General features: G+C 43.4%; 1 protein-coding gene across 1 annotated transcript in view; it reads right to left on the bottom strand.

The window, feature by feature from the left end:
* Positions 1 to 339: 339 nt before the first annotated feature.
* Positions 340 to 19,506, bottom strand: part of LOC115462199 (EF-hand calcium-binding domain-containing protein 6-like) — a 103,739-nt gene continuing 84,572 nt past the window's right edge. Inside the window, exons 7-11 of the mRNA XM_030192215.1 lie at positions 19,169 to 19,293; positions 16,362 to 16,605; positions 11,749 to 11,921; positions 1,508 to 1,676; positions 340 to 882 (exon numbers count right to left, since the gene is read on the bottom strand). Of these exons, the coding sequence (XP_030048075.1) occupies positions 625 to 882; positions 1,508 to 1,676; positions 11,749 to 11,921; positions 16,362 to 16,605; positions 19,169 to 19,293 (969 nt within the window). The 3' untranslated portion in view covers positions 340 to 624. The remainder of the gene's footprint in view (positions 883 to 1,507; positions 1,677 to 11,748; positions 11,922 to 16,361; positions 16,606 to 19,168; positions 19,294 to 19,506) is intronic.

Raw genomic sequence — 19,506 nt, 5'->3', positions numbered from 1 at the left:
GTGTAGGCGCATGTTTTGGCTGTGCGCAGAATCGTTTTTCAGTGCAGCTGTAAAAACTGCCTTCTTTTGGCAGAAAATGGACGTGCGGCAAAATGAAAATTGTTGCGCGTCCATTTTGGGTCTGAGACCTTACGCCAGCCATTGATGTAGTGCTAAGATCTCACACATTAACCAGGCAGTAATGGTCAACATGTGTTCAAATGCCAATTACCACCCACGCGCCAGAAAATAAAAGTATTTTCTGGTGCACGTAGTGGACGCGCGTAAAAAATGAAATTACCGCATGGGCCACATGGTAGCTGGGTGGTAACTCAGAATTGACGTGCGTTGGGCGCGCATAGGCTCTTACGCAGCTTAGTAAAAGGTCCCCTGACTTTGGGCTGTACTCAGATCCATATATGACTCCCATTCTCAAAAATGACTGAGTGTAAGTCCTCCCGCCTCAACCATGAAGATCTATAGGTAACTGAAAACACTATGCACACTGGTTTACAGCCCACAAGTACCAAGTCGTCCATGTCTAAGATAAGAACAAACAGCTTTTAACTAAAAAAGGTATCAATTTGGACTTGGCGTACATTACAAGACTTTCTCTAATGAGGGTAGTGTATGTTGAAATCCATATTATGGTGCACTTGAAACTGATTTGCCGTTGCTAGATCTTTGTCTTTTTTTGCAAGCTTCTTCCAAAAATGATTTGTAATGAATTTGCCCGTTCAGATTTTGATCATATTTCGACATGATGTGATACACTTCATCTTCATCAAGAATGAGGTTGCAGAGCTTGAGAACAGATCTGAATTCTGGCAGAGACAGGTAGCCGCTGCTGTCAGTGTCCAGTTTCTTAAAGGCTCTGCGGAGAGTCTTCCACTCACCTTGTAACTGCAAATTCAAGGGAAATGATCACTAGACTGTCTCACTGCACACTAATTTTCCACATAATTAGTTTGAGGATACAATAACCATTATAGTAATATATGATATGAGGTAGTCCCTATATGCTGCCCGCTTTGAGAGGTAATTTTCATACTATCCTCATAGATGCAAAATCAGTAGGTCCTTTTTTACCCATGGACTTTGCACTATTGAAAATTGGTACAAAGTCCACAGGTGAAAAATTGCCAAAGTAAATGGTCCCCACAGATTTAAAAAAAAAAAAAAAGGGGGGGGGGGAGGAACCTAAGTAGTTACAGATGACTATTCCTAATGCTATTGCCCAGTGGAGGCTGGCTCTAATTTGATCTGGAAGCCCAAAGGAGCTGAAGAAAACTTCTGAGGATGAAACTCCATGGCTGAGGGATAAAGTAGAATCCCACTTGTTAGGCAGGCAGTGAGCCTGTCAAATGTGTAGCTACAGCTTGATTAAAGCTAGCTTTTATTTTGCATGTGTCTGACATTCTGAGTCATTGTTTGGGGTGGCCACAAACTTGAAAATAGGAAGACACTTTGGTGTGAGAGTAGCCTTTTCAAGGCAGTATTTAGGAGATGTTGCTCCCAGAAGAAATACCTGCTTTCTTATTCTTGCTGTCAGGGTCTCCAGTGCTTCCGGCGGAGCTCCTGCTTTGAACTGGTAGGGCTCTCCTGCTGCTGCCTGCATAACAGCCTCCATGTTGTTTACATTTCTCCAAGTCTGCCTTCGTAATGCAAATGGTTGCAGAAATTCAACATATGAAACACTAGAATCAGAAGGTGAAAAAATATACATAAAAATTATTTTGTGTACAGTAATAACATACCTTGCATGTGAAAGCTGTTAGTCAGGAAATTAACCTGTCTACTTTTGTGATGTTATACCTGGGACTCACTTACCAGTCGACACAGTGGACGAATATTACTTAATTTGCATAAAATAGATACAATTAAGATGAACATTAAAATTTTGCAAGAAAAACATTATTGACAAAAAGAACAGTAACTATTTTTTTCTATTGGATGTTTCAGATTTTAAATTTGACTTGTCAAATTTTTTTTTCTTTTGTTAGCTGCATTTCATTGACCTATATTGCCTATTACAGACAGATGATCAAAAGCCCCACGCTATTCCAAACAGCGCTCCAAAAATAGCACTGGAACAGCACGGGGCGTTATTAGACCTATGATCAGAGATAATTGTATGCAAATTTAAGCACACAATTATCTCTGATCATGGGGTAGAAGTGCAGGAGAATTGTGCCTGAGCACTCGCTCAGCACAATCCTCCCGCACTTGTTTGACAGGTCTGAGCTGTCAAAAGCTCAAACCTGTCAAACACATGGGCTGCAGGTCCATGGGACCACCTACCCCTGCCCCGAGCAACAATCCCCCCCAGGTTCAGGGAGGGCTGGAGATCCGGTGGGTCTCCAGCCCCCCCCCCTAACTCCCCTCAACATTTCCCAAACAGTCCCTGGTGGCCCAGTGGGCGACCAACCCCCCCCCCCCCCGAGCGACAGGGGGGCTGGAGGTTTCTCCTTTATATGGTGTGAAGCCCTGCCCAGCGCATCCCAGGATACACTGGGCAGGGCTGGGCGCCGCCATTCTGCGGCGTCGAAGGAAGAGGAGGGAGGCAGGCTACCTCCCTCCTCCAACCCACAAGGTAGGGGGGGAGGGGTAGGGGGGAGGGAGGGAGGTGGATTGATCACTGAACCACCAGGGATCCTTTGCTGGGGGGGTTGGGGGGGCTGGAGACCCACCGGATCTCCAACTCTCCCTGAAACTGGGGAGGTCGTCAGGGGGACCAGAGGTCCAGCGGACCTTCAGCCCTCCTGTTGCTCGGGGGGGGGGTCACCCACTGGGCCACCAGGGACTATTTGGGAAATGTTGAGGGGAGTTGGGGGGGGGGGCTGGAGACCCACCAGATCTCCAGCCCTCCCTGAACCTGGGAGGGGAGACCAGAGGTCCGCCGGACCTCCAGCCCCCTGTCGCTGGGGAAGTCTTTGGGTTTGCTTTGTTGGGGGGAATGGGGGCCTGCTAGCATGCAAATGCATGCTGGATAGGGCTCACCATTCCTCCCCAATGGTCTGCAAACCTTAACGCCAGCTCGGAGTTGGCGTAGGGTTTGCTTCGGCCAGCGACCCAATCTCTGGAGCGCTGGTCGCTGATTATTGGCAATGAATACGTTTAGCCCTGTTTTTCATGCATTTGCATGCTAATTGCATTCAGAGCCCTCAAGCAAATTGTTTCACGCGCTCGGGGACTCTGATCATGGGGCGGTAGCAAACACCAGCGCTAGTATGGTACTAACAGCCTCTAGCGCCGGCGTTTGCTTCTGATCATGCCCTTGTTAGTGAGGGTGGGTCTCTCTATCTGTCCATTCATACGAACAGATTTTTCATATACAAAAATAAACCTCTGTATAGTGCAGCACCCTGGGGAACTCAAACTCCATACCACAAGATGTGGCTTGCCACAGTTGGAGCCACAGGAAGAATGGAGCTACCCGTGTCACAAGGAGTCCAAACCCCACAGCCTAATAAGATTTAGTCCATCATGATGGGAGCTGCAGAAAGAATAGAGCTGCCTCTACAGCAAGGAGCCAAATTTTGTGGCACAAGAGGATTGAACATGGCTGTAAGGAAAGATAGTAATATGTTAAGGGGAAGGGAAGAGTGCAAGGAAGGAGGGGAGAGAAAAGCAGGAAGATGAGTGAGAACACTCCAAAAAGCATAAACACACCATACCACGTACTTACCTACCCTAAAACCACAAACTCCATGCACAGATTACACTCTCATATGACAGACACCCCACAAAACTCATTTCACATATACTGGCACATGGCCTCCAGACATCCCCATAGGCACATACATGAGCTCTCTTTATACAGACCCCACTCACGAGCATTCAGAATTCCCAAAGATAACCAATCACAAAACAGACTCCATATACTTCCTCCCCCCCTCCCACCCCCAGTATCTGGTACACTTGACAAATATTTTAATATGTCTCTTCCGACAGAGTCCTCTACACAGACATGCCTGAGATGGGGCATGGAAGAAAGGGAAACATGCCATTGTGTCACACTGGCATTTTACTAAGGTATACTCACGTTTTTAGCGCACGCTAAAATTGGGAGCATGCTAAACGTTAGAGACGCCAATGCATTCCTATGGGTGTCTCTAACATTTAGCGTGCGCTAAAAACGTAAGTGCGCCTTAGTAAAAAGCCCCCTATCCACCTTATAATTGAAAGAGAAAAATGCCTAGATTTCGACCCAAATCGGGAGATAGACGTTTAACGTTTATCTCACAAAAACGAATAAATCGATATAATGGAAAGCCGATTTTGGACGTTTTCAACTGCACTCCATCGCGGAAGCGTACAAAGTTGACGGGGGCATGTCGGAGGCGTGGTGAAGGTGGAACTGGGGCGTGGTTATCGGCCGAGGAGAGATGGGCGCCTTTCGCCGATAATGGAAAAAAAGTATGCGTTTGTAGCTAGAATTTAGGGCACTTTTCCTGGACCCTGTTTTTTCCACGAATAAGGCCCCCAAAAGTGCCCTAAATGACCAGATTACCCCCAGAGGGAATCGGGGATGACCTCCCCTGACTCCCCCAGTGGTCACTAACCCCCTCCCACCACAAAAAATGATGTTTCACAACTTTTTATTTTCACCCTCAAATGTCATACCCACCTCCCTGGCAGCAGTATGCAGGTCCCTGGAGCAGTTGTTAGGGGGTGCAGTGGACTTCAGGTAGGTGGACCCAGGCCCATCCCCCCCTACCTGTTACAATTGTGCTGCTTAATGCTTAGTCGTCCAACCCCCCCAAACCCACTGTACCCACATGTAGGTGCCCCCCCTTCACCCCTTAGGGCTATAGTAATGGTGTAGACTTGTGGGCAGTGGGTTTTGAGGGGGATTTGGGGGGCTCAACACACAAGGGAAGGGTGCTATGCACCTGGGAGCTCTTTTACCTTTTTTTTTGTTTTTGTAAAAGTGCCCCCTAGGGTGCCCGGTTGGTGTCCTGGCATGTGAGGGGGACCAGTGCACTATGAATCCTGGCCCCTCCCACGAACAAATGCCTTGGATTTATTCGTTTTTGAGCTGGGCGCTTTCATTTTCCATTATCACTGAAAAACAAAAACGCCCAGCTCATAAATTGTCGAATAAAACATGGACGTCTATTTTTTACGAAAATACGGTTCGGTCCGCCCCTTCACAGACCCGTTCTCGGAGATAAACGCCCATGGAGATAGACGTTTTCGTTCAATTATGCCCCTCTACGTTCCCTAAATAATTCTTACCTTTCCTGTCTACCTATGATTCTCCATCATACATTCACAATCAAGTACAACTTATTCTGAAAACTCTATGCTGATTGTAAAAGAGCACACTTGCAATACCACTGGGAAAAGAAAACATATAACTGAAACCAGTGTTTTCATTGGAGAGAATGGCGAAAATAGTCCAAAAAGATAAACACACTGAGTACAGCAACGTCTAGAAACATGCAAGTCAGGCCACACAAATAGCAGGACTAAAGTTATTTGAATAACTTCATCGAGGTATATTCAGTGGAACTTATCTGGGTGCATTTTTTATACAGAATATCTGGATAATGTTATCTGGCTAAATTTCAAACAAAAAAGGAGACGGTCCAATCCTCACGGATAAGCAACAGCGACAGAAGTGAAGAGTGAAGTCGCAAATGGAGAGGAAACCAAGCATGTATTTTCCACAAACTTCATTGCCTGTTTCAGGAGAACTCGAAATGGCTGTGTTTGGGCTAGTGTGCCTGTGTCAGGCGTGGTGGACTGCATTGTTTTTTTTAGTTTTACTCGCTAACTAGCTTGCTGTTTTATATTTCATGATATGATTGTACATATTGTTTTGAGATATACATTTTTTTTTGCATTTGGCCTGTCCATTCAATATTGCTGATAGATAACCTTTGTTGTAATTACCATATTATCATATATCATTAAATGAATGTATATTGAGAGGCCATTATTGTCACAGTTTATGTGCAAGTATTTATGTATTTATCAGTATCTGCATTCATTATTGTTTTATCTGTGCTCATTCATTTATAGCCATCTGCCATTGTTTTTATTTTTTGCTTTTAACCTTCAATATACTGTTTTTGTATAGGGAAGCGTGAGGTCTTTTATGATTTTAATTTTAAACCATTATCAGTATATATTATTTTCTATTTTTAATTGTGTTAATTAGTGCACCTGTTATTGTTTTATAGATAGATATAGATATATATACTTTTTATGTTTCTTATTTATATACTACTGATGTGTTGTTTATTTATTCTTTGTTGTTTTTGGTAAAGAAATTTCACTTCTGACGCAGGCACACTTGCCAAAACATGATCATGTCGAGTCCTCCTGAAATAGGCAACAAAGGGGCCCTCTTACTAAGGCATGTAGGTGCCTACACGTGTCCAATGTGCATCAAATTGGCACTACCACCCAACTACTGTATGCCCTGGGCGGTAATTCCATTTTTGGCATGCACCCGGCGGTAATCGGCATTTGGCGCCTGGACACTTACCGCCCGGTTAGCGCATGAGACCTTACCACTAAGTCACTGGGTGGCATGAAGGTCTCAGGCCGAAAATGGATGAGCACTGGTTTTCATTTTGCCGCACGTCCATTTTCTGGCACAATTTTTAAAAAATCCCTTTTTTCCCAGGTGCGCTCAGGAAAAGGACCAGCCGGCATCCAAAACATTCACCTACACCAGCACAGGCCAATTTTGGGCATGCCTTAGTAAAAGGGCCCCAAAGTTTCTGGAAATTGCATGGTTGGTTTCCTCTCCAATTGTGATCTCACTCTTTGCTTCCGTATCTGGCTAAATTTATAAGATAAGCTTCCCGCACATTCCTTCATTGCACATTGGGCCTCTTAAATGTCTATTGATTGCAGGGATGCAAACTTTTACAGTTTACTACTGCTATTTATCATTGCTCCAGCATTACTAGGTCTATGCAGCAGTGTATATATATACTAGTAAAAAAGGCCCGTTTCAGAAACAAATAAAACGGGCGCTAGCAAGCATTAGTATGTGTGTGTGTGTGTGTGTGAGACAGTAATTTTGTATGGGTGTGAGAGTCACAGGAGGGGGTGGGGGGTGGGGAACTATGAGCGTACATGAGAGTGTGTGTGTGGGGGGGCAATGGGTCTCTGTGATGCACGTTGCAGGCTGCAGCAGTGCATTTTTGTAAGGGTTCAATAGTAATTGTTGTGTTTTGAGTGTGTGTCTGTGATAAGGTTTTTTTTTGTGTGTATGTAGGGCAGTGACACAGTATGTGTGAGAGTGAGTGTAAGAGTGTATTTTTGAAACAGTGAGAGAGTGTGGCAGGCACCCACATATGTTTATGAGTGTAAGTGAGTATGTTTGAAAGAGTGAGAGAGTGTGGCAAGCAGCAACAGTGCTTTTTTGTAAGGCTTCAAGCTTTTTTGGGGGGGTTTTTTTGGTCAGCCTTCCGCCATTTCCATCCATGTTACTCTGCCCTTCCATTTCCCTGCACCGGACAGCTGACTTGAAGGCAGTGATTGTTCTTGTGTTGTTCCGTTTGCTGTGGGGGGGGGGGGGGGTTTGTGGGTCGGAGGGGTGTGCTTTTTGCGTTCCGTTCCTGTGCCTCCTGTCATTGTACCTTCCACCGTTGATGTGTTTAGGTGCGTGATGGTACTGTGTGTTTTCGCTATCGTTTGTGCTGAAGGCTGCCTTTTGATTTTTGGTTGGGGGGGGGGGGGGGTTTGAAGTTGTAGGCAACTTGTTCGATGTGCCAGAGACGTCGGGATAGTGGTTGTTTCCTGGAAGTGCGTTTCTTATAGAGGCAGCACATACCTGCAGCAGGAGCATGGGCGTCAGAATAGTAATCTCCCGAGTGAGCGATTCCACTCGCTGAGTGTCAGTGCTCTGCCCTCGACGTCATGACGTTGTGACGCGAGGGCAGGGCACACACTCATGGTGGAGCAGCGATCTACACCATGACGGAAGTTGGAGATTTGCGATTTGGCTTCATTAGAATGTTGAGGTTGTGAATTATGTCCGGAAGGGGCATGGCTGAGGGCAGGTCTATGGCTGAGGGCGAGTGGTGCTGACAGCCTAGGAGGGTGAGTGGTGCTGACAGCCTAGCCTAGGAACAGTAGATTCAGTGCTTCACTGAACGTTGGAGGTGAGAATTATTTATATAGATATGAGAGGCGGCTCCTTCTACTTAAAGCTGGCAGTCCAGTCAAGATAACAAATAACTTAAAAAAAATCTGTGGGAATCTGATTTATAAAGAAAATAGTTAAAACCCATAAGGCTGTGATCAGGAGGAATAGGGGTTAAGATTTAAAAGCGGCCTGTGAGTTTTTAGAGTAGATGTGAATAAGGGCAGGGAGAGGCAGCTTATGCACAGTTTGCCTAGGAAGTCACAAATTTTAGAAAAAGATTAGAGGAGTGTGGTAGCCGTGTTAGTCCACTCTTAAGGTTATCAATAGAAATCAAACAAAATAAAACATGGAAATGAAAATAAGATGATACCTTTTTTATTGGACATAACTTAATACATTTCTTGATTAGCTTTCGAAGGTTGCCCTTCTTCCTCAGATCGGATATAAGCAAATGTGCTAGCTGACAGTGTATATAAGTGAAAACATTCAAGCATTACTTTGACAGTCTGACAGGGTGGGAGGATGGGGGTGGGTAGGGGGTACGCATGGGGACATCAAAGCATATCATTGATATTCTAACAGGATGGGTGTGGATAGGTGAGGGGTGGGGTGGGGTGATCGACAGAGAAATACAGCTTTATGGTTTATAATGGGCTAGGAACCCCAGATCCTTGTTAAGTCCTTTCTGTTGGGTGTTAAAATATTCAGTCATTCTGACTTCAAAGGACTTACGTTCTTGTATGGTTTTAAAGTTACCTTTCAGGATTCTCACTGTGAAGTCACTGGTACAGTGTCCTGGTCCTGTAAAATGCTGACCAACAGGGATGGGAGCCCTACTGGCACCAGTATTGTTCATGTGATGTCTATGTAAATTGAATCTTGTCTTAAGCATCTGGCCTGTTTCTCCAATATAGCATCCTTCGTTACATTTTTTACACTGAATGATATATACCACAATGGAAGATGAGCAAGTGAAAGATTCCTTTATGTTGAATATCTTTCCTTTGTGGATGACTGTGGGGTCCTGTGAAATGTTTTGGCATAGTTTGCAACTGGATAAATTACAGGGAAGTGTGCCCTTCTGTTCCTTTTCAGTCTGTGATGGAAGTTTACTTCTGATTAGCTTGTGTTTTAAGTTGGGTGGCTGTCGGAAGGCCAGTACTGGTGGGGATGGGAATATCTCTTTCAGTAATTCATCCTCCTGGAGTATAGGTTGTAGATCTCTTATGATTTTCCTCAGTTTTTCCAGCTCTGGGTTGTATGTCACTACAAGAGGGATTCTGTCTGTGGCTTTTTTCTCCTTGTACTGTAGCAGATTCTCCCTGGGTGTTTTGAGGGAGGAGGCAATATTCTTGGAGATTATTTTGGGGTTGTAACCTTTCTGTTTGAAGGATGCAGTCAGGCTTTTAAGGTGTCTGTCTCTGTCCCCTGGGTCAGAGCAGATACGGTGGTATCTTGTGGCTTGGCTGTAAATGATAGATCTTTTTGTATGTGAAGGATGGAAGCTGGAGTTGTGGAGGTAGCTGCATCTGTCTGTGGGTTTCTTGTATATAGATGTTTGTATACAGCCATCACTGATTGCGACCGTGGTGTCCAAAAAATTGACTTTTTCTGGGGAGTAGTCAATTTTGAATCTGATTGTAGGATGGTATGTATTGAAGGAAGAATAAAATTGTTTCAGAGTTTCTTCACCCTCCGTCCAAATCATAAAAATGTCATCGATGTACCGGTAGTATTTTAGAGGTTTGGTCTGGTGTGTATTCAGAAATGTCTCTTCCAGCTCAGCCATAAAAAGGTTGGCATATTGAGGTGTTGTCCTGGTGCCCATCGCAGTGCCCATTATTTGTAGATAGATATCATTGTTAAAGCGGAAGTAGTTGTGAGTTAAAATGAATTTGATTAATTTTGTAATAGTTTCTGGTGAGTATTGATGGTCCAGTGTGGATTTTTTTTAGGAGTCTTCCACATGCAGCTATGCCATCCGTATGTGGAATGTTGCTGTATAGTGATTCTACATCCATCATGACCAGAAGGGTGTTAGATGGTAGTTGCTTGATATTTTTCAATTTATTCAGAAAGTCTGTGGTGTCTTGTATGAAGCTGTTAGTTTTGTGTACGAGAGGTTTCAGAATTCCCTCTATGAATCCAGATATTTCTTCCGTGAGTGTGCCAATACCTGATATGATTGGTCTGCCAGGGTTTCCCGGTTTGTGGATCTTGGGTAGCATGTAGAATGTGCCCACAGAAGGCTGGTTTGGTATGAGTTTCTTCAGGTGAGGTTGCGCTTGTGTAGGAAATGTTTTGATAAGTTCTTTCAGCTGTTTTGTGTAATCCTGTGTGGGGTCCTCAGTTAGTTTCCTGTAGTATTTATTGTCTGAGAGCTGTCTGTGCCTCTCTTCAATGTATTTTTGTATGTCCATAATTACCACTGCGCCTCCTTTGTCTTCGGGTTTGATGATAATGCTTTCGTTAGTTTGTAGGGTTCTTATGGCCGCTCTTTCTGGTGGGGTAAGATTATACAGGATTCTCTTTTGTTTGTTGGAAAGTTGGGATTTCACCCTATGTCTGAAACTTTCTATGTAATTATCCAGCTTGTAGTTTTGTCCCTCCTGTGGGGTGAAATAAGTGTTCTTTTGTTTAAGGCTGTATTCCAGTCTGTTTGGTGTCCCTTTATTATAGAAATGTGTTTTAAGGCGCATTTTTCTAAAGAATTCTTCTAGGTCTGAATATAGTTGGATTTCCTCTAGTTTACTGGATGGGCAAAATGAGAGCCCTTTGGAGAGTACAGAGACCTCATGCTGTGATAATTGATGGTTTGAGAGGTTTATTATCCCCATTTGGTTTGCATCTGTAAAGGTGTGATCAGTATTCCCTGGTTTATTTGGGCTCTGATTTTCACATGCCTCAGATGTGTATCCAAGTGTCTCCAAGGTGTCTGGGGATGTTGGTTCTGCAGAGCTGTAGCTATTCAAGGATAAGCAGTTTCTCTCTTGATTTTGCAGGAGAGAATATAGCTTTATTTATTTTTTGCAGATAGCAATGTATTGTTTTTCTCCTTGGATGTTATGTAGTTCGTCTTTAAGTTGGTTCACAAGGCGTGGATGTAATTCCTCCATGTTCCTCATGATTACATCCCTTTGGATCTGGGATTCCTAGCCCATTATAAACCATAAAGCTGTATTTCTCTGTTGATCACCCCACCCCTCACCTATCCACACCCATCCTGTTAGAATATCAATGATATGCTTTGATGTCCCCATGCATACCTCCTACCCACCCCCATCCTCCCACCCTGTCAGACTGTCATAGTAATGCTTGAATGTTTTCACTTATATACACTGTCAGCTAGCACATTTGCTTATTTCCGATCTGACGAAGAAGGGCAACCTTCGAAAGCTAATCAAGAAATGTATTAAGTTATGTCCAATAAAAAAGGTATCATCTTATTTTCTTTTCCATGTTTTATTTTGTTTGATTTCTATTGATAAGAAAAAGATTACAATGCATATTTGTTAGTGGATGAAATACAGGAAAACAAAAATTGACTGCTGAACAAGGGCTAAACCTTTAAGAGATTTATTCTGCTATATATAGTTTATTGATTGTTTGATTGATAGTTGTATGTTGCACTTAGTTAAATTAGTGTTCCAACTCACCGTCCATCTTCATTTACTGCAAATTTTTTCATCAACATTTCACATTCATATTCATTCAGGTGCACACAGAGTTCTGTCAAAATATCTTTAAATTCCTCCTTACTGACAAAACCAGTGTGATAGGGATCAAGGTCTTCAAATTCTCTTTTCAGATCATCCCAGAAGAGCTCTACCTAGGACAAACAAAACACTGGAAGTCTGATTATTGCTGCATACATATACAGTCATTGAGACAACCTTGCACAACTATCAGATATACACAAGCGGGTAACTGCAATAATATTTTATTGTGAAGAAAAATCTCATGTATCCAAATTTGGAAGTAGCCTTTCATTCATGGAAGTCTAGAATGACACATTCTTAAAGCTAATGTATGTTAAAACACACATTAAACACCTCACTAACTAGACCCTACAGCCCCGAACATTCAGTGCTGGCCATGTCCAGGCACTGACACTGAATATCCAAGGCTAATTGTCTCTATGCTGGCCACCGGAGCTTATGCAGGTCCCAACTGATATTAAGCCAGGGCACACATAAAACAGTTAAGCGAGGCCCAGTTGAATATCAGCCAGGACTCGCTTAAAGGTTAAAGTGCTCCTCAGCCCTCCTGAAGCTGCTCCCTTCTTCTGACCCGCCTCCCATACTCCCTCCCCAATGAGGGTCACACCCCCTGACCAGGCCATACCCCCTCCCCTCCATGAGATGACCCCACTCCTAAACCCCCTGCCACTCAGAATAGGCCCACTCCCCCAGCCTACCTGAAGTCATTGGTGATCCAGTGGTGTCAGGTCTAAATACCAAAATCCATCTTTTTGGATACAGATGTCTCTTCCCTATCTGAAATTGGCATTGGATGTCCATATTTGGCTCCTCCTTAGTCCTGCCCCAAACATACCCAGAATACGCCCCCTTGCCAAAAGGAGGTACTGTAGTTTTAGACCTCCATATCCTGGCTTTATAAAATCATGATTTGGATATCCATGCAATATGGATATGTAAATGCTGGTTTTCAGACATCAAAAACATGAACAGAGCGTCTAAAATAAGGGCCATAATCATCACATTTTTATTTAATATGTCTTCCAAATATTTTTCATGAAAGATTTTTCTATTTGATGATTGCAAAAAATAGAGAAAGGTGAGGCCTTCACTACGGACTAAAAAAAGCTAGCAAAAAGAAAAGGGTGCATCCAGTCAGAGCAATGACTTTTAGAAACTGGCAATCCGTTTTTAAGAGAAACCGTTTATTCCACATCAATTCAAGTCCATGGAGTAGTGGTTACAACCTTAAATAACAGTGGTAGAGCTGCATCGGACTTCTGAGAAACCATTGGGGTAACCTGTAAGGAAGGATATTTGCCACTTACAACCTTAAAGAGCAGCTCTATGGTTGCATCAGCACTCAAGAAGGCTTGTGTACAACATGCAACAACCATAATTACAAGCAGCATTATGGGTGCATTGACTTCCAAGATGCCTGGAGTAGCCTTGGTTAAAACCTGAACATAAATGAATTTAAAGATCCTTTCAGGACCCTCACTAGTCCAGTTTGCTCCTGGTATCAGGACCATACCACAGCGGTACAGGAAAGAGGTGTGTGGCATTGTTTTCTGGGATGAGAACAATGGTTCTGCCTGCCCACATATAAACTAGAGACCCCTAGAGTGTGTGTACATTTTTATAGCAAGGTGTCATGTGGGCAAGTGAACATCGGTGGTTAGTGTCTTTGTATTGAAGGCTCAGCCTTTGAGCCTAGCTATTGTGTCCAGTGTGGTGTCCTTTGAACCTTGATTTATTCTCTGTGTGTGAACTACATGTAAACATCAGATTTTGCCATCCCTCTGCTTGATTACAGAAGAAAGGGATGAATTGGAGAGTTGGGGGCTACAAGATAGAGCAAGAGAGAGGGAGAGAGAGAGAGAGGACTGAGAAAAGCACCACTATGAGCTTAACTACAGGAGAAAGTATTATTGGGAAAGATTCCCAGTTGGAAAGAGTCTGTGTGGAAGAAGATCCCAAAGAGGACAGACTAAAGTTTAGTCATAAGAGAATAGGTTGACCCAGTATCTGGGAAACCCCTAGATCACAAGAACTGACAAATCAGAGAAACAGATTATAAACACATATGAAGGAAAAGTAAGATGAGTGATTGTACAGTGTTTATCTAATGCTGTACCGCCTCAGGAAGAGACCACCTCAAAGCAGTATTTGTTTTGCACAAGCCATCAGTAAAGTTAGTTGGAGTATCCCATATCAGTCTGAGTGTTTGTGGTGAAAGGGCAATCTATTTCTAGGGCTTGCAGGGAAATCCCTTTTGCCTGGAGAAACCCTGCTCCCTTGAAGAAGAGTATGCATGCACTGAGTGAAAAAGGGGATAGGATAAGAAATTGCTGTTTCAAGGACTGTGGGGTGACAGCTGTCATATGAACTCCCCTGAAAGAAGGTGCACCTCAGGCACCCACCAACTTGAGCAGGAGTAAGCAACTATTTTGTCCAATAATCTCTCTGATAATCGTGGCTGTGTGGATTTGGTAAGAAGGCACGGAAGGGGACCAGGGCACTGGGTTAACTATTAGTCTTGTAATAATCAAAAAGAAGTTAACAAGGCCATGACCTCTACCACCCCTGCTAATGGGGATAGTAGAGGTCAACACTTTGGAACATTTTGGTTCATAGGCAACTGCTCTAACTATTAGGCTATGGCTCCATCAGTTTGGAAGATTTGGATATTTGGGACTAAATTCTATACATGGCACCTAAAAAAGAATTTAGTGCTATTCTATAAATAGCGCTTAAAGTTAAGCAGTGTTAATAGAACAGCGCTTAGCACTGGGAACCACAACTACATTTAGGTGCAACCATTTACACCAACGAAACCTTGGTGTAAATCCCCCCTTTATTCTATAACAACACATGCAAATTAATGGAATGACCCTGATCCACCCATGACCTTCTCATGGCTGCGCCTTCATTTTGGACCCAATGTAAATTTTAATTAAATAAAATTAGCAACAATAATTGCTTGTTATCTCAATTATTGGCGCTAATTGGCTCATTATTCAATTAAATTGCATATGCAAATTGGACATGCACCCAAATTTGTACATGGAACTTTTAGCAACTTTTACAGAATTCAGGGGTTGGTTTAGATATAATGGGAACGGGATTTAAGGAGTTGGGTGGAAAGACATGGGGAGGGGGATATGCTGTTGATCTGTGTAAGGAAGAATCTTAGCTGAGCAGAATGGATGAGCCAAGTGATATTTATCTGACATTATTTACTATGAGGGGCATAATCGAACGGCGTTGGCCAAATCGATGGCTGGCCATCTTTGGGGCCGGCTCCGCGAGGGGGCGGAGCCAAGCGTATTTTCGAAATATGCTTGGCGCCGGCCAAATCGCTTGCCGGATTTACAGCAGGATCGCCGGGCTTACATGAGATGGCCGGCTTCGTTTTCCAGCCATAATGGAAACCGGGCCGAGCCATCTCAAACCTGGTGAAATGCAAGGCATTTGGTCGTGGGTGGAGCCAGCATTTGTAGTGCACTGGCCGCTCTGACATGCCAGGGCACGAACCAGGCACCCTAGGGGGCATTTAAAAAAATTTTTTAAAAACCCAAAAATAGCATCCAGGTGAATAGCAACCTTACCTTGGGTGCTGAGCCCCCCCCCCCCCAAATCACCTCAAAACCCACTCTGCACAACTCTACACCATTACCATAGCCCTAAGGGGTGAAGGGGGGCACCTACATGTGGGTACAGTGGGTTTGGGGGGTTTTTGGAGGGCTCAACATTAACCACCACAAGTGTAACAGGTAGTTGGGGAATGGGCCTGGTCCACCTGCCTGAAGTGCACTGCACCCACTAAAAACTGCTCCAGGGACCTGCATACTGCTGTCAAGGAGCTGGGTATGACATGTCAGGCTGGCATACAGGCTGGCAAAAAAAGTTTTAGGTTTTTATTTTTGGGGTGGGAGGGGGTTGGTGACCACTGGGGGAGTAAGGGGAGGTGATCCCCGCTTCCCTTCGGTGGTCATCTGGTCAGTTGGGGCACTTTTTTCAGACTTGGTCCTAAAAATAAATGGACCAAGTCCGGCCGGCAAAGTGCTCGTTCGTGTCGGCCATTTTTTTTTCATTATAGGGTGAAGCCGGCCATCCCGTAACCATGCCCCCACCCCGCCCCCCCCCGTCCCGCCTTTGCAACCCTACCAACACGCCCCCTTGAAGGTTGACCGGCGCCGCGACAAAACAGCAGTTCGGGCTGGCCAAAATCGGCTTTCAATAATACCGATTTGGCCGGGAACAGGAGATCGCTGGCGATCTCCCGATTTGTATCGGAAGATCGCCGGAGATCCCTTTCGAAAATGAGCTGGCATATTACTATGTAATGGTTCGATCCACAAACTACACCATCAAATTGCTAATGTCCATTTTTTTTACAGTGGTAATTCTCTTGAATTGTTTTATTTGCTGTACTCTTGGAATAAAATTTCCTGAACTGGGTCAGCAATTTATTGAAAAAGATAGATTCAGAAACCATTTTGGAAATTACCAAACTGCTTTGAGTCTTGGATTTTAACATCTTGATCATTTTTCAGTATAGTACTAACCTTTGCCCGAACACGATCCACCAATATATTAGAATCACAGTTGAGTTTTTTAGAACAAATTTTGAAGTCAGAGTCCCCTTTCTTAGGGGGATTAATTTTGGCATTGGGAAAACAGGCCGATTTGGGGGAGAAACCAAAGTGCCTCACAAACTCCAGGAAATCAAGAGTTCTGTCTTGATTTGTGATCAGTGTTTGCCAGAGCCGACGGATTTCACCCAGAGTTATTTCAGGGTTTATATTGAAACTGTCATCAAAACATGGGATAAAAAAGAATAAATTAGCTGATGCTATCAATAATGACAATAATCCTAGTGCATCTATAAAACTATGAAACAGTACTGTCTCAATTATCCGACGTAAATAGGACCGAGCCATTGTCAGATAAGTGAAATGTCGGATCATATGGAAAACAATGGTAACCCCTTAAAAAATGCATGGAAAAACATACTTTATACCTACAAAACAGCATAGGGTATCTGTATTTAAACCATTGTTTAATAGCATTAACCAGCAACAGATCAAACATGGCTTCCTTGCAGCATGTGAAACTGGATAACAGGATGAGAACCTGCGCACTTCTTAACGGCAATACGATGATATTATCAGGAGGTCTGTTGGATATACTGGATGGACAGATTAGCGAAGGTCAGATAATTGAGACTGTACTGTATAGTAATTCTATGGCTTGCTATTCCTTTTATTGAACTAACATAAAAAATTAATTCACAATGATACTCTTTAGATAATTATCAACAGCTGATAAAGGTGTCATAACTACATTCTGCCTGACATTCAGCCCATGGTAGTATGCAGCATCTGAGCCATCCACAGCTGCAGGCTGAACAGACCTCAGATATTTAATGCCAGGACATCTGTGGCTCCCGGCATTGAATATCCAGGTATCAGTGGTCACCCAGAAGTTTTAACCAGGCACTGCCGAAACTGGCGCCTGATTAACTTTTGGCTGTCCTAACTTTATGTTTATATTTATACTTATTAAAATTTGCTATACCGCCCTTCCTGAGCAAGCAGGTCAAGACGGTTTACAAACAAGGCTAAAAACAAAAATAACAAAGAAAAGAATTCCATTTAAACAGGAAAGACACAAGAAAATCAAGAGCACTCAAAACAAAATTAAGGGGGTCTTTTATTTATTTATTTATTTTTATTTGTTACATTTGTATCCCATATTTTCCCACCTATTTGCAGGCTCAATGTGGCTTACATAGTACCGAAAAGGCATGCTAGCGTTTTTAGGACATGCTAAAAATAGGCACATGCTAAATGCTAGAGATGCCCATAGGAATTGCGTCTCTAGTGTTCAGTGTGCACTAAAAACACTAGCACACCTTAGTAAAAAAAAAAAAACCCTAAATACTATCAGTTGGTCACCTAGGCAAAAGAGAAATCACCATTGAGATATTCTGAAAGCTGAAGAAAAATGGTAGGATTTGAGTATTTTATGTGGTTACTGTGGGCCCCTTTTACCAAGCTGCAGAAAAAAGGGGCCTGTGCTGGCATCGGCATGTGTTTTTGACGTGCGCCGAGGACCCCTTTTACCGCAGCTGGGTAAAAGGCAGGTCTTTCTTTTCTGCAGGAAATGGCCTTTCGGCAAGTAAAGCATTTACCATGTGGCCATTTCAGGGGGAGCCCTTACTGCCACCCATTGAGGTGGTGGTAAGGGTTCCCGTGCTAACCTGGCAGTAACTGGGCAGCACACGGCACTGTCCGATTACAGCTGGGTACACATCAGCGCTACAAAAATAAATACATTTTTGTAGCACCAGATATAACTGCGCACTGGGGGTGGGGACTTTTTAGTGAGTGGTAAGCCCACTTTGGGCTTAACGCCGCTTTGTAAAAGGGACCCTTAGCTGTTCAGTGGACTGAAAATTGCCCCTAACCAGCTAAGAAAGAAATCCAGCCCCAGTGTGCCCCTAACCTAACCAATTAGCGGCAATATTCAGTGGCACTAATCGGTTAAGTGCTGTTGAATATCATGTGCCAGGTCACTCAGTGGAGTTTAAACAGACAGGAGTCTCTCCTGTCCATTAAACCCTTTTAAATATTAGGCAGATTATTTTCTAAGACCAATAAAGTTACTGTGCAATACAGAATGGCAATTACATGCCTTTGTGATACTACACACCAGATTAAAACAGATGTTAACTACAGTAACAAACATAGGGGGTCTTTTACTAAGGTGCGCTAGCGTTTTTAGCGCGTGCTAAAAATAGGCATGCGCTAAATGTTAGAGACGTCAATGTATTCCTATGGGTGTCTCTAATGTTTAGCGCCTGCCTATTTTTAGCGCAAGCTAAAAACACTAGCGCATCTTAGTAAAAGACCTCTATAGAAAATGACAGCAGAAAAAGACCATCGCCTATGTTTTCTAAGGTGCGCTATAGGCGCGTTAGCGGTTTTAACGCGCATAAATGGTGGACACCTGTTAAACGCTAATGTGCCCATAGGAATGTGTAGGTGCATTAGCGTTTAACACGCCTTAACTTTAAAAGCGCGTTAAAAATGCTAACACACCTTAGTAAACATACCCCTATGACCTATCCAGTCTACCCATCTACACCAACTTGAAAGCTATTCCATACATCTACTGCTCCTTCCATAAAGAAATAGATTACTTCTATTACAGGCAGAGCTATTCCACTGCCCATTGTACAGTCACTAGGGGTAATTATAAATAACACAAATAATGTAAAAATTCTTATCATAGGAGGAATGGTAGAAGACAGGCTGCCACAGAAAAAGATTCAATCCTGTTTTCAAAAAGTCCAGCAATGTTTTCTTACCGCTTTAAGAGAAAGTACATATTCTCCTGAGTGAGACGTCTTGAATTCATTTCATCCAGCTCCTCGAACTCTTTCTCAATCGCAGAGTAATTTTTATGCAGGAGGTTTTTAATGATTTTGAACAACTTAAAAGAGAAAAGAAAGGAAAGAAGGAAACACTAGCGCTGCATGATTATTCATACATTTGTTCATTTATTTCTAGACACGGCTATCTCTGCTGTGAATTGCTCATTTATAAAGAATCTGTTGTAATGAGAAGGGCTCGTGTGCACCTGATTAGAGGTATCTCCAGAAGTGCTTAGCAACAGGGCCGTGCCGACACGGTAAGCGAGGTAAGC

The sequence above is a fragment of the Microcaecilia unicolor genome, chromosome 2 (genome assembly GCF_901765095.1).
Source record: "Microcaecilia unicolor chromosome 2, aMicUni1.1, whole genome shotgun sequence".
NCBI classification, from domain to species: Eukaryota; Metazoa; Chordata; class Amphibia; order Gymnophiona; family Siphonopidae; genus Microcaecilia; species Microcaecilia unicolor.
The sequence above is the reverse complement of the archived record's forward strand: the minus strand, read 5'-3'. Positions and strand labels throughout refer to the sequence as shown.